This window comes from Phyllobates terribilis, unplaced genomic scaffold, assembly GCF_046119375.1.
Source record: "Phyllobates terribilis strain yellow unplaced genomic scaffold, ASM4611937v1 Scaffold_4__5_contigs__length_816908805, whole genome shotgun sequence".
NCBI lineage: Eukaryota > Metazoa > Chordata > Amphibia > Anura > Dendrobatidae > Phyllobates > Phyllobates terribilis.
In genome coordinates, this window is record NW_027362764.1 from 573,139,350 (window position 1) to 573,158,073 (window position 18,724).

The following is an 18,724-nucleotide window of genomic DNA, read 5'->3' on the forward strand; positions in this document are numbered from 1 at the left end:
GGCAGAATGATAACATTTTAAAAAGCTTTCTGTTTGCGGTGTTAAATAAAGTATCAAATTAACTATTATATGACTACTCTATGTGATTTTTATAAATATAACGAAGGGAGGAATAATAGATGGTTCTTTTGCAGGAGACCTGAAATCTCTTCCTCCAGTGCCCACTGTTCTAGTAGAGAGGATCTTAAGGCAGTCAGGATAAATTTCTCTGGTGGGTTCCTCAGAAATTTCAGCTTTGAACCTGATTTTACTAAATTGAGGATCCACTTGCTGGAAGAGATCCTTTTCCCAGGCTGGAAGGAAGAGAGAGAGCCTCCCTCCCACCTGGGATAGAGTGTCATTTTGGCGGTTTGCGACTATCCTGGGAGGGCCCGCCGAACAAAAACACTTTTCCTTTCCTGGAACGATCCTCCCATCTAGATTGTTCTGTGGACGTCCTTCTGCGGCCAAATTTCTTCCTCCGAAAGGACTGCTTAAAAGCTGAGAAGGAAGATTTAGGAAATCCTTTTTTGTCGTCACCTGCTTTCTCCAGAATTGTGTCAAGAGAGGCACCGAAAAGAAAATCTCCCCCACACGGAAGAGAACATAGCTTTCCCTTCGTTTCTATGTCCCCCGGTCAACACTTCAGCCAGACTGCTCTACGGCCGGCATTAGACAGGGCCGCAGATCTTGCTGCTAATCTGGCAGAATCCGCAGAGGCGTCCGATAAGAAGGCCGCTGCCCCTTTCAATACAGGTTGAGAGGCCAGAATGGAGTGCTGTGACTCGTTGTTCTTAACCTGGTCTTCTAACCTGTCTAACCAAATCATAAGGGATCTTGCGGTACAGGTTGCTGCTATGGCTGGTTTCAATGCCCCTGCTGATGACTCCGAAGTACCCTTAAGGAAGGTATCTACCTTTCGATCCAGTGAGTCCTTCAGCATCCCTGTGTCTTCAAAAGGGAGAGAAGATTTTCTAGAAGCTTTGGATACCGCAACATCCAGCTTCGGGGCTTTATTCCAGGAAGCGGTATCTTCCTCACTAAAGGGATATTTCCTTTTGAAGGAGGATGGAAGGGGACCCTTTTTCTCCGGCATATCCCACTCTTTCTTGATAAGTCCCTGCACCTTATCATTAATCGGGAAAACTCGGTTATTTCCGATCCAAGGTGCCGAACATAACATCCTGTACCGATTTTTTTGACTTATGGTCAACTAACCCCATTGTGGACCTGACGGCTTTTACTAAACTATCCACACTTTCCAGGGGAAAACAATGACCTGTGCCTGCCTCGCTATCCGAAGAGGAAGAGTCAGTGGAGTCATCCAGCATTCCCTCGTCGGATTCAGAGTCTGAAAGGGTGGGTGGGGTTTTAGCCCTATAGGCCTGGGATGCTTGGCAAAAAGACTTAAATGATTTTTCCACCTCAGACCTAATAAGGGTTTTTAGATTTGAAGAAAAATCCAGGGTTCCCTCCGAAATGGTTTCCTCAATACATGGCTGGCATAATCTTTTGGGCCAGTCTTTAGTCAGACCCGTTCACACAGGGCACATACTCTGTACTTGGATTTCTCCGTACATTTTTTTAGGGACATCCTGATCATATAAGGGAGGAAGGAGAGGAAGAGAGAGAGACAAAACAGAAAAAAGTCTACATTAATACGTCGACTTTCATGTAGCTCACTCACCACCCAGTAGATAAAAACAGGGTACCGGAACGGCAGGCAGGAAGGTATCCGATACTTCTCCTCGGGAGACTGTGGAATCATCGATCCTGCAGGAGCTATGCCGGCTGGATCTTGAATCCCTGGTGCTGCGAGTCCCAGAACGCCCACTGCTCTTTCTCTGCGGTGGAAGCTGCTCCTGGGTGCGCTTCTGGCGCCGAGGCTGCTCCATCTCCTCGGGCTGCTGCAGCTGCAGCATGGACTGCTGTTCTTGCTGCTGATGCAGAGGGGAGGGCGGCTGTGAAGCCATTACCGTGCACTGCACCCCTGCCAGGCCGGTGATCTACCCTTAAGTACCCTTATTGTGCTAGGGAGATCACCGGAAGGCATCCCCGCAGCTTCCGGTACCTCCACCGAAAATTACATCAGGGGGTCAGAGGTCCCGGCGTGCGTCATCGGAGCGTGACTTCCGGTCGCGCCCCGTGACGTCACATCCGGGACGCGGGGTTTGCCGGCTACCATGTTGTGTAGGTGCTGCAAATTCCCGCCCGCAAAAGGGGAGACCACATGTCGGCGTCCCCCACGGTGCTTCCAGGAACCACGGGACCGCCCGCAGCAGATACTGTGCCCGGCCAGCACCGACCGGCCCCGGTAAGATGACTTGCTGATGTTGCCGCCGACGAGAAGGAAGGTCCCCCATCAAGGACAGGAAACCACTAATGCGGAGAGAGGCGCCGCCCTTTTTATCTTGAAGGTTCCCTGTCCTTGAAGGGCGGATCCCCTCTCTCGTTGTGCCGTCATGGGTGACAGAAAAAAATGTGTAAGCTTATTTTGATCTGGCAAGGAGTCAAAAACAGATATTGTGGGCTGTGGGCTTACACCCATGCTTGTCGCATTTCCTGATTCCCGGCTATTACTCTACTAGATTTCTGCCTACCTGTACCCACAACAGATGTCCTTGACAAAGACTGCTCCCGGTCAAAACGTTGGACAAGGTCTGTTTTTTTTTTTTTTTACTCCTTGACGGATCAAAATAAACTTACTCTGCAACAAGACCTACAGTTTCATTTCCTTTTGTGGTGCTGAAGTTCCTACCGCAGCATATTCAATCTGTGACTGCTTCTCCGGCCGCTGTACTCACATTAAATGGAGAGAGGACACAAGTGAAGGAAAGAGGAATGCGGAGGATCCCGGGAACTGCCGTTCAACTCCAAAACTTGTTGCAATTAATTGCTAGTTTTTTTTATACTTACTGCCTGGATTAACCTTTGTTGGCGACAGCGCCCATGATTCACCGCATTTCTTTTTCCTTAAACTGAGCCAGGAGAAGTGCCAAAATTGCCGCACAGGTGAGAGACCTTGGTCTGTGTCTGGAAGGAGAGGTGAAGAGACCTCTTGGTGCTAAGGCCCCGTCACACTAAGCGATGCAGCAGCGATCCCGACAACGATACGACCTGTCAGGGATCGTTGCTGCATCGCTAATACATCGCTGGTGAGCAGTCAAACAGGCAGGCTCACCAGCGATGAGGGGAGCAGCGATATCGTGGAAAGAATCGTTCCACGATGTCCTGCTCCCGTTCCCAGCCTGCTGCTTAAGCAGGAGCAGGCTGGTAACTATGGTAAATATCGGGTTACTAAGTGCGCGTGTGCCCCTAGTAACCCGCTGTTTACCATGGATACCACTCTGCTACGGTGCGCTGGAGCCTCCGCTCACCGTAGCAGAGTGGTATCTATGGTAAACAGCGGGTTACTAAGTGCGCGCGTGCCCCTAGTAACCCGATATTTACCATGGTTACCAGCCAGATCGTTGGTCCCGCTGGTCACACACAGCGATGTGTGCTGGCCAGCGGGAGGCCAACGACCAAAAAATGGTCCAGGACACTTTGCAGCGATCAGCGACCTCACAGCAGGGGCCTGATCGTTGCAAAGTGTCACACATAGCGACATCGCTGGTGAGGTCGCTGGTGAGTCACCAAAACCGTGACACAGCAGCGATCTCGCTAGTGATATCGCTTAGTGTGACGGGGCCTTTAGTCTCTCTTGAGAGGACTTGAGAGACAGCTGGACAGTTATCTCAAAAGAGTGAGTCCGCATGTGCCGGTATATGGACTGTTTCTTTTGTTCCTTTATTCCAAAGAAAGGCTGTCTGTTTTCCGTTCTGCTAGAAGTTTATGCATTTCAATATACCTCCCTGTAAGACCAAGGAACAACCTGCTGGTGTGAATGCTACCAGCTGCCTAAAAGCAAGTGAATCCCTACAATTCGTGGAGGATGCGAGTGTCACGATTCCACCCTTCAGTGTGTCTGGGATGCAGTTACTGACAGCTCAGTGTCCAGTTTGGTGAGCTGTTGGTGCTATGATTGACAGCTTGGCTGTCCAATCTGAGACTGGGAGATGTTGGCTGTCTCCAGGTGATTGTTCTGCTACTTAGCTGGGCTATTAGTCCCAGACCTCTTCCAGACATACATTCAGTTCTGTGTGGTTTGTCTCTCTGTGCCTTGCATTCTGCTTTGATCTTTCGTTGCCTGACTTTGGACCTAGTTTTGACCATCCGTATGTTTAACCCCTTTTTTTTGATCCGCTATCTTCCTGGTATTTTGACCTCGGGCCGTTACCCGACTACGCCTTTGTCTCTTCCCTCTGTTTATGACGTACCCTCCTGGCTTTTGACCTCACACTCCTTGACTATCCCAACTCAAGGCTTGTCTGTGAGAAGTGACTCAGCGTCACAGCAGGCATAAAGTTCCAGACGGTACAGGCAATTGGAGTATAAAGATTTTATGTCCTGGGTAAAGGCAGCTACAGCATTGCAAACAGTCTGAAAGCATGGTGGAGCGTGTTAAACAATTGTTTCAGGTGCAACAGCACCAGCAGCAGACCCAACAGGAAACCAACAAACTCTTGACCTAGCAGTTACAAGAGCAGCTTCAGTTACAGCAGATTCAGCAGCAGCATCAACAGCAGATGGCTCTCCTGGTAGAAACTGTCCGGGCCAGGGAGATGGTATGCGGGTGAGGCGAAAGATGCGGGTGAGGCGAAAGGTACGGGAGGGCCTTGCAGAAAATGACTGACAGAGAAACTGCTCCAGAGCAATGGGCAGAGGTTCTGGCTCCATACCTTACTGGGGAACCGCAGAAAGCATATTATTACTTTGCCCTGCAGGATGCCAAAGAGTACGGAAAGCTGAAGGTGGAGATTCTGGCACGTTTGGGCATAACCCAGTCTGTCAGGGCACAACAGGTACACCTCTGGTGCTACCAAAAGAACAAGTTTCCCCAGTCCCAGATGTGCGACCTGTCACACCTAGGTCCAGAAATGACTACAGCCTGAGACCTGCTCTGGACTCAGGGAGTTTGGTGACCCTGGTAGGGGCCACACTTCCACATGTACCAGTTCCCAGGAAGGTGGTGGGCATCAGGTGTATTCATAGAGACGCCAGGAACTTTGCTGTGGTCTGGATTGACATTGACACAGAATGTGGTTCCGTGACCCAAAAAAATGGAATGGTCTAAAACTTGATGCATCCTATAATAGTCGGTCGTGATTTTCTCATTTTTGGATTTGTGGGGGAAAGCGGTACCACCAGGTGGCTCGGCTAACAACAGTTACAGTAATAAAAACCTTGTCACATGCCATGTCCGACGAGTTGTCACTGTCGGAACTTGTTAGCACTAAGGATGTGGAAGCATCATCTAAAGTCAATATCTCCAAGCTGGAGGTGTCCAGGGAAGTCTTTGGAACCACCCAACTCAGGGACTAAACTCGAGAGACCAAGGTGATGGACCAAGTAAAAGAGCGCCTCCTCAAGGTACACAAACCGTGGGGTATATTTGGTTAACTCGAGTGAAACAGTTTAAACCTGGGGATTGTGTGAGGGTGTTGGTGAACACAGTGGAGAGTAAGTTCCTTGCCAAGTGACAAGGACCCTAATGAAGTGGTGGAAAGGGTTGGTGAGGGCAACTATAAAGATCAACAACAGGGAAAAGGAAGTCCTATCAGGTGTGTTATATCAACTTAGTCAAGCCTTGGCATGATAGGGCTCACTGTCGGTTGGAAGGTGGTGGCCAGCCCCCAGCTTTGGGCAGAGGGGGGTTATGTAGCAAAGGCAGGTAGGACAGGGTTAAATCTCAGCTCTGCAGGGTTTGATTAGATGCAATTGCCTAGCTTTGTCTTTAACCAGGAAATAGGTTTACCTGGTGTTCAGTGTGATGGGGAACTGAGCAGGGTGTTGATTCTCCTTGGAACTGCAGAGTATCGTTTGTTGCTGAATAAACTGAGCCAGGGAAGGTGCCAGGATTGCTGCACAGGTGAGAGACCTCTTGGTGCTAGTCTCTCTGACAGGACTTGAGAGACAGCTGGACATTTATCTCAACGGGTGAACCCGCATGTGCCTGTATATGGATTGTTTATTTTGTTGCTTTATGCCGGAGACAGGCTGTCTGTTTTCTGTTTTGCTAGAAGTTTATGCATTTCAATAAACCTCTGTTTGACCAAGGAACTACGTGCCTGTGTGAAAGCTAATAGCTACCTAAAAGTGAGTGAATCTCTACACTATCTCATATCTATCTTCCTATCATGTACATATCTTCCTATCTATGTTCCCTAACTGCCTTTTCCATGTTATTTACTTCTTGAATCTTTCTATTTTCAATATCCCTATGTATATACATAGACTACCTATCTCACCCTATCCCTATCTAACTGGGTAGGTATTCATTATAGTTAGACAGCTCTTAGTGGTCATAACCATGGATACCTAAACTACTGCAATGACCTTGACCTACATGAGGTAAGCGACATAGCAAATCTGAAGAACAATACCAAATTTCTAATTGGCGGTATTTGCTAATGTTATTACACCTACTACATATTTGGATAGGATCTTGGAGATAGGAATACCCCTTTAAACTCTATTTACATCTAGTTTTGAATTACATTTCTCTGTTCCATTCTAGGAACAGAGAAACGGCATTCATGCTGGGCCATTTGTTCCAGTAAAGTAACAGACACTGTAACAGAAACCAGAACGTTCCCAATTATAGTCAATGAGGTCCTTCTAGTGCCGTTTGCATCCAACTTCGGCATGAATTTCGTTTCCTGTTCCTTTATCTTTCCTCACATTGCAATGTTGCAAATTGCAAATCAATACTTACTAAAATTATGGTCTGTCAGCTGTTTTCTATTTGTTGTTGAGATGACAAAGTCTTCACTTGGTCCAATGCCAAAAGTCTAGTAAAGAAAACAAAAAAAGCATAATACAAGCTAATAAAATCATACTGAACCAATGCAGTATTGTGCAAGTACCAGGATTCCTGGTCACAGATGATAAAAATAATGTTTACCTCAACGCGCCCTTAAAGGGTTATTCTCATCGGCATAATGGGGTATTGTCAGATATTTCTTGCAAATACAAGAAATTATACTGGGGGGAGGGGGGTGGTCCAGCCCTTATTGACATATTAACATACATATATACAGTGCCTACAAGTAGTATTCAACCCCCTGCAGATTTAGCTGGTTGACACATGCGGAATTAACTTGGCATTGTGACATTTGTACTGTAGATCAGCCTGGAAGTGGGAAATGCACTGCAGCAATTTTTTTTTTTTTTTTAAAACGTAAAAAGTTAATTCAGAGTGTCATTTATTATTCAACCCCTCAAACCACAAGAATTCTGTTTGGTCCCCCTAAAGTATTAAGAAGTAGTTCAGGCACCAAGAATAATGAGCTTCACATGTGTGGATTAAAGATCTCTTTTGCCAGCCTTTTCTGACTATTTAAGACCCTCCCCAAACTTGTGAACAGCACTCAGACATGGTCAACATGGGAAAGACAAAGGAGCATTCCAAGGCCATCAGAGACAAGATCGTGGAGGGTCACAAGGCTGGCAAGGGGTACAAAACCCTTTCCAAGGAGTTGGGCCTACCTGTCTCCACTGTTGGGAGCATCATCCGTAAGTGGAAAGCTTATGGAACTACTGTTAGCCTTCCACGGCCAGGACAGCCTTTGAAAGTGTCCTCCCGTGCCGAGGCCAGGCTTGTCCAAAGAGTCAAGGCTAACCCAAGGACAACAAGGAAGGAGCTCCGGGAAGATCTCATGGCAGTGGGGACATTGGTTTCAGTCAATACCATAAGTAACGTACTCCACCGCAATGGTCTCCGTTCCAGACGAGCCCGTAAGGTACCTTTACTTTCAAAGCGTCATGTCAAGGCTCGTCTACAGTTTGCTCATGATCACTTGGAGGACTCTGAGACAGACTGGTTCAAGGTTCTATGGTCTGATGAGACCAAGATCGAGATCTTTGGTGCCAACCACACACGTGACGTTTGGAGACTGGATGGCACTGCATACGACCCCAAGAATACCATCCCTACAGTCAAGCATGGTGGTGGCAGCATCATGCTGTGGGGCTGTTTCTCTGCCAAGGGGCCTGGCCATCTGGTCCGCATCCATGGGAAGATGGATAGCACGGCCTACCTGGAGATTTTGGCCAAGAACCTCCGCTCCTCCATCAAGGATCTTAAGATGGTTCGTAATTTCATCTTCCAACAAGACAACGACCCAAAGCACACAGCCAAGAAAACCAAGGCCTGGTTCAAGAGGGAAAAAGTCAAGGTGTTGGAGTGGCCTAGTCAGTCTCCTGATCTTAACCCAATTGAAAACTTGTGGAAGGAGCTCAAGAATAAAGTCCACATGAGACACCCAAAGAACCTAGATAACTTGGAGAAGATCTGCATGGAGGAGTGGGCAAAGATAACTCCACAGACCTGTACCGGCCTGATCAGGTCTTATAAAAGAAGATTATTAGCTGTAATTGCAAACAAGGGTTATTCCACAAAATATTAAACATAGGGGTTGTATAATAATTGACCCACACTTTTATGTTTAAAATTTAATAAAATTCAACTGAGCAACATAACTTTTTGGTTTGTAAGATTTATGCTTCTGTTCATAAAACCTACTCTCGTTTGCAGTTTGAAGGCTCTAACTTATTTGCATCTTATCAAACCAGCTAAATCTGCAGGGGGTTGAATACTACTTGTAGGCACTGTATAGTTGTTGTCTTGGAGACTGACCCCAGCTGCTACATTGCAGAATGTATGCAGTGCTTACAAGTTTTTTTTTTGAGTTTGCAAGCACCATTTTGAACCAGGCCAGGATCTTATTACCTCCCAATCCCAGCCGGCTGCAGCAAGTGCTTCAAAGCCACACAACAGCAGTCTGAGATAGCTATTTCCCAATTTACACTCAATCCCCACACCACCTAATGGAGGGAAAACGTAAAAAATGTCACAATGCAAAAATCTTACCCAACCACCTTTTAAAAGTTGTGAGAGTAGTGTAAAATGTCAAAACATTGGAGCTCAGATTAAACTTTTTTTTTTCTGGCGTAAGAAGCTTTGAAAAGTTGTAAAATGTTTGGCAACACAAGGCACCCTCAAATTTTGTGACTTATGGCGTTTCCATGAGGGCTGTGGAGACGGAGTCGGTATAAAATGGACCGACTCCTAAAATATATAATAAATTGGGTTCAGAAGTACAATGCAGGATGTGCTGTAAATGCTTTCATAAGAATTTGGGAAAGTTATGAAATGTCCTATAAATGTCTGTTCTGTTCCTGATCTAAGGATCTCGGCTTTTAGTTAAGATGAATCTGTGCTGCACTTTATATACACGCTCAGTAGTGAGGCAGGGCTGTGGAGTCGGGAGTCAGGGAAATTGAGGAGTTGGTGGTTTGGCTTACTAACTCCACAGCCCTGGTTTTCACACCATGTTCGCCTAGCTCCAAAAAAGTGGGAGGGACATTATGGAGCAAGACGTTCTTTATGCCACAAATCTTACTCCAGTTACTGACAGGAATGAGATTAGTGGCGAGGTGCACATGGAAGCACATGCCATTTGTCAAACGTGCCTGACTCATTAAGGCTATGTGCACAAGTTGCAGATTTGGTACATTTTTGCCATGCAGATTTGCTAGCATAACCTGAAGCAATCCAGATGCCAGCAAAGTGAGTGAGAAACCTTTATTGTCACACTCACTGTGCTTATTTTTGACTTGCAGATTTGGTGCAGAAAATAATCTACAGTATGTCAATTCACTGTGTTTTACAACCATTGACTTCACTCAAAAAAGTAAGGCTGGGTGCCCACGTAGCGTTTTTCAAGCGTTTATGCTGCGGAATTTCCGCAGTGTAAACGCTTGTTAAACGCTAGGTAATCCGCACCCCATGGTCCCCAAGGGGATTCCGCATGTTCTATGCACATGCTGCGGATTTTTCCGCAGCGTTTATGCTGCGTACAAAAATCCGCAGCATGTCATTTAATTTTGCGGAAGCGCAGCGGAACTCCCGCCATTGACTTGCATTGAAAAGCATAGAAACCGCGACTGTACATTTGTACAAGCGGCTTCTATGCGTCTCTATGTGCAGATGGTACCCAGTTCTGGAGGAGAGGAGACTCTCATCCAGACCTGGGTACCATTGTACCTGTAAAAAAAGAATAAAATAACAAAGTTTATACTCACCTTTCCGAAGGCTTTTCTCTGAATGCCGGCATCGCTTGAGGACCTGCGGTGACGTCACAGTCATGTGACCGCAGGCCCTTCACCGCTCTGTCTCGCGATATGCCGGCAGCCAGGAACCAGACAGGAACGAGCGCTGCAGCACATACCGGGGCCTCGGGGGTGAGTATAGCTTTATTTGTTTTAATTTTTACGGTCACACTGTATAAATCCATGCCGGTTGCATGGATTTATATAGTGTGACCTAGTTGTCAAGCACTTTCCAAGTGATGCTATCGCCTGGAAAGCGCTTGTCAATCTGTATGCGGAAACGCATGTGAATCCGCATGTATTCTGCAGGAAAAATGCATGCACAATCTGCATGCGTTTTTTCTGCCAGGGAGATGCAGAAATGCTGCAGAAATTTTCTGCTTCATTTCTGCATCGTGGGCACATAGCCTAAGAAACGCAGGGCAAAAATGCACCACAAACGTGCGTTTTGCAGCTGTTTTTCCTGGCAAGAGATGCAGAAATTTCTTTTTGTGCGCATACTCTTAGGCTATGTGCCCACGATGCGTTTTTTAAGCATTTCCTCCTCAGCAAAAACGCTGCAGAAATACTTAAAAAACGCATGATAATCCGCATGTGCTGTGCACATGCTGCGAAAATTTCCACTGCGGATTATCATTGCGGAAAAAAAAGGAATACTACAAATTATTTTGCGGAAGTGCTGCGTTTTCGCCGCCATTGACTTGCATTGAAACACATGGAATCCGCATCACTGCATATGTAGATGCGCATTCCATGCGTTCCAATGTGCGGATGGTACCGGGTCTGGAGGACAGGAGACTCTCCTCCGGACCCGGGTACCATAGAACCTGTGAAAAAAAAGAATAAAATAAAAAATAAATATTATATTTACCTTCTGATGACCCCCGGTGTGCTCGTCTCCACTTGCCGGCAGATCGCGGTGGACTGAAGGACCTGCGCTGACGTCATAGTCATGTGACGGCAGGTCCTTCAGTGTAGTGTACCGCGATCTGCCGGCAGCCAGGACGGAGCGAAGCAAGATTCCGGGGGCCATCAGAAGGTAAGTATAGAGTTATTTTTTACCATTCTTTCAGTCACACTATATAAATTCATGCCTTTTGCATGGATTTATATAGTGTGACCAAGTTAACAAGCACTTTTCCAAGTGATGCTAAAATCGCTTGGAAAGCGCTTGTCAACCCGCATGCGGAAATGCAAGTGAACACTTCATATCCGCTTGTCCCTGGCAGGAAAACGCATGTACAATCCGCATGTGTTTTTTCTGCCAGGGAGATGCAGAAACGCTCAGGAAAAATCCAGAGCATTTCTGCATTGTGGGCACATAGCCTAAGGGTTCGTGCCCACGATGCATTTTTCAAGCGTTTTAGCTGTGGAATTTTTGCAGCGTAAACGCTTGGGAAGCGCTTTGTAATCCTTCTCCCATGGTCCCCAATGTAAATCCGCAATTTCAATGCCCATGCTGCGGAATTTTCCGCTTCATTTCTGCATCGTGGTCACATAGTCTTAGGCTGTGTGCCCACGTAGCGTTTTTCAAGCGTATATGCTGCGGAATTTCCGCAGCGTAAACGCTTGAAAAACGCATGTAGATCCGCACCCCATGGTCCCCAATGGCATTCCGCAATGTCAATGCCCATGCTGCGGATTTTTCCGCAGCGTATATGCTGCAGTCAAAAATCCGCAGCATGTTCATTAATTTTGCGGAAGCTCAGCGGAATCAATGTGCGGATGGTACCCAAGTCTGGAGGAGAGGAGACTCTCCTCCAGACCTGGGTACCAAAGAACCTGTAAAAAAAAAAAGAATAAAATGAAGTTTATACTTATCTTCTGATGTTTTCCCTCCGTCGCGCTGTTGTCTGAAGGACCTGCCACGTCATTGAGTCATGTGACCCACCACATGACTCAATGACGTCACCGCAGGTCCTGCACACAACAGCGTGAGCCGCTCAAGCCTCCGGACGGGGCAGAGAATGCATCAGAAGGGGAGTATAAAGTTTATTTTTTTATTTTTTACCATTCTGAACAAGTTGTCAAGCACTTTTCCAAGTGATGCTTGGAGAAGTGCTTGATAACCCGCATGCGGAAATGCATGCAAAGACGCCTCACAAACGCTTCTACCTGGCGGGAAAACCGCATGTAATATCCGCATGCGATTTTCCCGCCAGGGAGAAGCGTAAAAAATATGCTTCAGGTCCGCAACGTGGGCACATAGCCTTAGGCTGTGTGCCCACGTAGCATTTTTCAAGCGTATATGCTGCGGAATTTCCGCAGCGTAAACGCTTGAAAAACGCATGGTAATCCGCACCCCATGGTCCCCAATGGGATTCCGCAACTTCTATGCACATGCTGCGGATTTTTCCGCAGCGTTTATGCCGCGTTCAAAAATCCGCAGCATGTCATTTAATTTTGCGTTTCCGCAAGCGGAATTGCCTTAGTCCAATGCCTAAAAAACGCAAGGCAATTCCGCATGTGGAAAACGCGTGATAAACGCGCGAAAAATGCGCGATAAACGCGTGCGGAATTCCGCATGCGTTTCTCCGGGAGAGGACTTGCATTTATGCAGCAGAAATTTTCTGCTTCATAAATGCAACGTGGGCACATAGCCTTATAAGCGCTTTTCTCGTGATGAATCGAAGCCTTGGTGCCAAAATAATTACTGACAGACTTTGCAACAATTTTGACAAAAATAGAAAAAAAAATTGTTGCAAAAGTGTGATAAAATCCCTCTAAACCATCTGATGGCGTCTTCACGCCGCAATTTTTGGAGAAATCCTCCTCCTGCTCCGTTTATCTGGTAGTTCTGCTCAGTGTACGTCAGTAGAGCCAGAATTAAAAAACACAAACAGCGAACTTGTATGTGGGGCATGAAAACCTCATCACTAAGGGGACAATACACATGAGGCGGGGGGGGCAGGCCGCCATGTCTGCTCGGAGTCTGCAGGGGCTGAGGCGCCTCTGCCCGCTCCCCGGTGCTCACCTCACGGATGTCCGCGCACAGATCCCGATAGCCCCCACGAATCCGCAGGCTCTGCTCATCACAGCATGTCGGCTGCAGGCGACGGTCATACAGGAAGACAGTCATTGTGTGACTTGTGCCTCCGCCATTGTGCTGCCCCTCAAGGCAGTCGTACGCGGCCGCCATCTCTCCGGCAGCGATAAGAAGTCACTAGGTCAGCACCGACCGCCGTAAGCGACAACCTCAGCCCCGTTCTCTACCACAATCCCCGGGCTTCACTTCAAACCTGGGCCCGTGATGTCACATCCGCCTGCAGGAAGCCAGCAGTTCCGACAGTGACAGGGAGGCTTGGTGTACGCGCCTGGCGCTCGGGGACACGGTTGTGGGGTGACGTAGAGACAGTGGTATACTGCGTCTGAGGCTTGAGAGCTTCTCGTCGGCCTCATGTAGGACGCTGAGTGATTGTCTACAGCAGCCAATCAGATTGCTGCTTTCCGTTTACCTCAGGCAGGAATGTGGCTGTACACAGTTACGGTACATGAGAGGCCTAATGGCGGCGTACACTGACTGGTTCCCACAGTATGTACTCAGGTTTAGATTCCTGACATATTAGACCGGCTGATGAAAATTCATGGACGCAGAACGATTAATATGGTGACTCTGGTCCCATGTATATTGAATGTCCGGAGCTGCCAATCAGATCACTGCTTTCATTTTACCTCAGAAATGTAGCTGTACATGAAAGGCCCAATGGCGGTGTATACTGGCTGGTTCCCACAGTGTGTACACAAGTCTATCCACTCTAGTTTCCTGACGTATTAGACCGGCTGACGAAAATTCAGGGGCACAGAACGATTGTTAATTTGATGGTTCTGTTCCCACAGATAGTGAATGTGTTTTGGCCGCATATCCCCTGTGTACCCGGCTGATAAGCTGGCGATAATGATTGTCATAGCAGCCTCCAATAACCGTTCCGACTTTGCTCATTCGTAAGGTCGGGGAATTTCATCCATTATAAGTGTATGCTTAAAACATGACCGCCCTTCACCTGTCCAAACCAGCCTGTGTCACCGCCCCTAGCCCTTCACTATCCAACAATCCTAAACGACAACTCTTTGACACGTTCAATTCCCTGCTTAGCCTAAAAGTTAAAAATGCCGGCCCAAGTCACCAACCCCACCACTGACGATCTGGTAAATTATTGTTAAGAAAAAATTGACCATATCCGACAGGAAATTTCGTCCCAATTGTTATGTCAAGAGATCCCCGCCACCAGCCCGTGATTATTTCTCTCTCCCCTCCTTCTGACATGATAAGTCCAAAGGTGAGGAAAGTGAAGCAGCCAATGATTGGCTACAGGGATCCCCTGACATAACAATGTCACATGATCCCCGGGAGAGCCAGTGCTGACACTGCAGGAACGGCACCAGAGTTGAGTATAGATATTTTTTTTTACAAGGGGGTGACGTAGGGGTTGTCCTTGTAGAGGACAACCCCTTTAAAGCTAAAAAAATCAAAAATATCCCAGTATTGGAAATGTTTATAGGGAGAAAGGGAATGATAGAAATTTTATTTTTTTATATATATTTTTTTACAAACTATGCAGAATACAGCAGTCAAATCATCACGTCTGATGCAGACTGCAGAACACTGACTGAGCTCTGCTATTTTAGTGGTTCCTGCTGCCTCTGCAAAGTGCAGCAGACTAGATGGCTATCACTGGCTACTGCGCTCTGTACATTGAAGCTGAACGTGCAGGGCACTATAGCTAGTGACATCTCACTGCAGCGCTGTGCAGAGGCAGCAGTAACCACTGAAAGAGCTTAGTCAATGTTCAGAGCAGTTGAGCTGATTGATTGCTCAGCTTTGAACACTACAGTAGTAGTGACCGCAAGTTCAGGCAAACTCAGGGGAAATTGCACAACAAACTGATGTCCATTTTTTCCTATTAGCACTTATAAAAAAAAATTAACAACTTGAGGCTAAAACAACATTTTAGTGGTAAAAATGTAATTATTCTTTCTTCACCGTCCAATGGTATAATATTCTGTGAAACACATGTGGTGTCAATATGCTCACTGAACCCCTTGATGAATTGGGGGGTGTAGTTTGTAAAATGAGGTCACTTATGGGGGTTCTGACAATGTGACATGGCACCCTCAAACCAGTCCAGCAAAATCTGAACTCCAGTATGGCACTTCTTCCCTTCTAAGCTTTGCACTGTGCCTCAAAAGTAGTTTTTGAGCACATATGGGGCATTGCCGTCCTCAGGAGAAATAGCGTAACAAATTGTACTGTTCATTGTCTCTATTATCCCTTTTGAAAATTAAAAACTTGGGGCTAAAACAACATTTTAGTGGAAAAATTATAATTTTCCATTAACTCAGCCAAATGTTATACAATTCTGTGAATCGCCTGAGGGTTAAAAATGCTCACTACACCTCTAGATGAATTCCTCAAGAGGTGTAGTTTCCAAAATAAGGTCACTTCTGGTGGTTTCTGATGTTTTGGCATGCCAGGGGCTCTTCAAATGTGACTTGGCACTTGCAATCTATTCCAGCCGAAATTGTGCTCCAGAATTCATTTGGTGCTCCTTTCCCTCTGAGCCCTTCTGTGTGCTCAAACAGTAGTTTATCACCACATATAGGCTATCTGTGTCCTCAAGAGAAATTGCACAACATATTTTGGGGTCAATTTTCTCCTGCTACCCTTGTGAAAAGTAAAAATCTGAGGATAAAGCAACATTTTTTCAGGAAAAAATATTTTATTTAATTTTTACAGCTCAACGTTATAAAATTCTGTGAAGCACCTGAGAGTTCAAAGTGCTCACCACACCTCCAGATAAATTTCTTTCTAGTTTCCAAAATGGGGTAATTTGTGGGAGATTTCCACTGTTTAAGCACATCAGGGGTTCTGCAAATACAACATGGCGACCGCTATTGATTCCAATCAATTTTGCACTACAAAAGTCAAGTGGTGCTCCTTCCCTTCCGAGCCCTGCTCCCAAACAGTAGTTTTCTACGACATATGGGGTATCGGTGTACTCAGGAGAATTTGCACAACACATTGTTACCTTTGTGAAAATGAATTAATTTGGGGCTAAAGCAACATTTTTGTGGGAACAGTGTGATTTATTATTTTCATGTCTCAACGTTATAAAATTCTGTGAAGCACCTGCAGGTTCAAGGTGCTCACTACACCTCTAGATAAGTTCTGTGAGGAGTGTAGTTTCCAAACTGGGGTCACGTGTAGGGGGTTTCCACTGTTTAGGCATATCACGGGCTCTACAAACTCGACATTGCATTCGCTATCTATTCCAGCCAATTTTGCACTACAAAAGTTGAACAGTGCTCCTTCCCTTCCGAGCCCTGCTGTGTACCCAAACAGTAGTTTTCCACCTCATATATTATATTGACATACTCGGGAGAAACTGAAAAGAAATTGTAGGGTCCATTTTCTCCTGTTACCCTTTTGGGTATTTTCTGTCACATAGTGCCCTCAAAGTCACTTCAAATATGATATGGCCCCTAAAAAAAATGGTGTAATTTTTTTGGAAAAATGAGAAATTGCTGATCAACTTTTAACAGTTCTAACTTCCTAAAAAAAAATGCAGTGATCCCTCACTTATCGCGGGTATTACGATCTAGACCCCCCCGCAATAGGTGAAAATCCGCAAAGTAGGAACATTACATTTATTTTAGTATTTATATATATTTTAAGGCTCTATAAACCCTTCCCACACACTTATAAACCGTTCCCAGTCCCTTATTAATCGTTCCCAGGATACACCCAGCGCCCAGGATACACAAGACAGTACTCTGGTTGGTCGCCTTCCATCAATCAGCCAATAGTGTGCCATGTACGGTACCGCAAAATCCCTCGATATAGGGAAAAATCTGCAATAAATAATTAAATATAATCCCGCGATACAGTGAGGCCGCAATAAGTGAACCACAATATAGATTAAAGTAAAGTAGACATGTGGTAAATGTTATTTATTAACCATTTTGTAGTTTTTATTTTGAAAATTGCAAAATGTTCACTTTTTTTGTAAAATTTTTGATATTTTAATAAATAAACACAAATCATATGGACCTAAATTTACCACTAATATGAAGTACAATATGTCATGAAAAAAACATTCTCATAATCACTGGGATACGTTGAAGTGTTCAAGAGTTATTACCACATAGAGTTACACTGGTCAGAATTGAAAAAAATTGGCCCGGTCAGGAAGATGAAAACAGGCTGGGGAGTGAAGGGGTTAAAATTATGACAGAAATTGAAACCAACCCCTTTTTCCACTATTACATATAAATAAATAAAAAATCACTTATGTGGCATGTCCAAGTCCATAAATGTTCAATCTATCAAAAATGTTTTTAAAAATCTGAAAAAAAAGAGAAAAACTTTAAATTAAAATCAACTCCTTCTGGCTCTCACTGAAACATGGATCCAGCAGTCGGACACCACCGCCGCTGTTGCTCTCTCATATGGTGGCTTACACTCCTCTCATACCCCGAGACCTGATAGATCAGGTGGAGGTGTTGGTCTGCTCCTTTTAACAAAATGTACTTTTCAGGTTATCCCCCCCAGTAACCTTATTTACTGTATTTTCCCTTCTTTTGAGGCTCAAACAGTCAGACTCTACCGGCCCTTCTCCCTGCGAGCGGCGGTCGTGTATCGCCCTCTAGGCCCCTCCCGTCAGTTTCTGGATCACTTTGCAACTTGGCTTCCAAACTTTCTATCCTGTGACATCCCCACATCCTCAATTGTTTTCCCTTACTTCCAGTATATTGCATGATAAAATAGATTGTGTCATTCAAAAGTACAAATCTTCTAGCAAAAAACAAGCCCTTGTACAGCTATGTCAACCAAAAAAAAAAAAAAAATGTATATATATATATATATATATATATATATATATATATATATATATATGTTATGGATTTTGGAAGAGAAGGAAAAAACAAAAGGGGTTAATGAACGCATCTGCTATGTATTTATATGCATCTTTAACAAATATTTGGGATTTAATGTTCAGCTCGCTGACACGCACTGGCTCATGTGGGTTATTGGTACTGTATATCTTTTCTCTGCATTGGACAAAGATAATCTACATTTCTCTACAGGTGTGTCGGACATCACACTGCGTATACAAGAGTCTTTGGCCATAGCCGACCTTAGTGATTTTTTAGCTTCATAAGTTTTGTGTATATTGTATCATATAAAGTGCCCTATTCAACAAAAGCTTTCACGCCAGTATTCTAGCATGGGGCTTTGTGCCCACAATGAGTTTTTGACGCTTCATATTTTCAGAGTTACAAACGCAACGTCTTACAGTTCCAGTAAAGTGGACGGGATTTATAGAAATCTCTTGCCCACTGTGCTTTTATTTTATTCTTGTAAACTGACCTGCGGTGTGTGATTCAAATCCACGACCTGTCAATTTCTCTTCCTGGTACAGAGTTTTCTGTGCAGATTTTTCCCATAGACTAGCATTTTACACAGGTAAAAAAAGAATGTGCATTTCTGCTGTGGAAATGCATCAAAAATGCATATAATCTGCACATGACT

General features: G+C 45.3%; 1 protein-coding gene across 2 annotated transcripts in view; it reads right to left on the reverse strand.

The window, feature by feature from the left end:
• The window catches only part of SMCHD1 (structural maintenance of chromosomes flexible hinge domain containing 1), a 266,367-nt gene extending 252,761 nt beyond the window's left edge, over nt 1–13,606 (reverse strand). Inside the window, exons 1-2 of one of the 2 annotated variants that reach the window (XM_073679119.1) lie at nt 13,169–13,605; nt 6,797–6,872 (exon numbers count right to left, since the gene is read on the reverse strand). In XM_073679119.1, the coding sequence (XP_073535220.1) occupies nt 6,797–6,872; nt 13,169–13,333 (241 nt within the window). In that variant the 5' untranslated portion in view covers nt 13,334–13,605. Of the gene's footprint in view, nt 1–6,796; nt 6,873–13,168 lie in introns of both variants that reach the window. The other variant, XM_073679120.1, reaches the window with a different exon arrangement.
• Between the last annotated feature and the right edge of the window lie 5,118 nt (nt 13,607–18,724).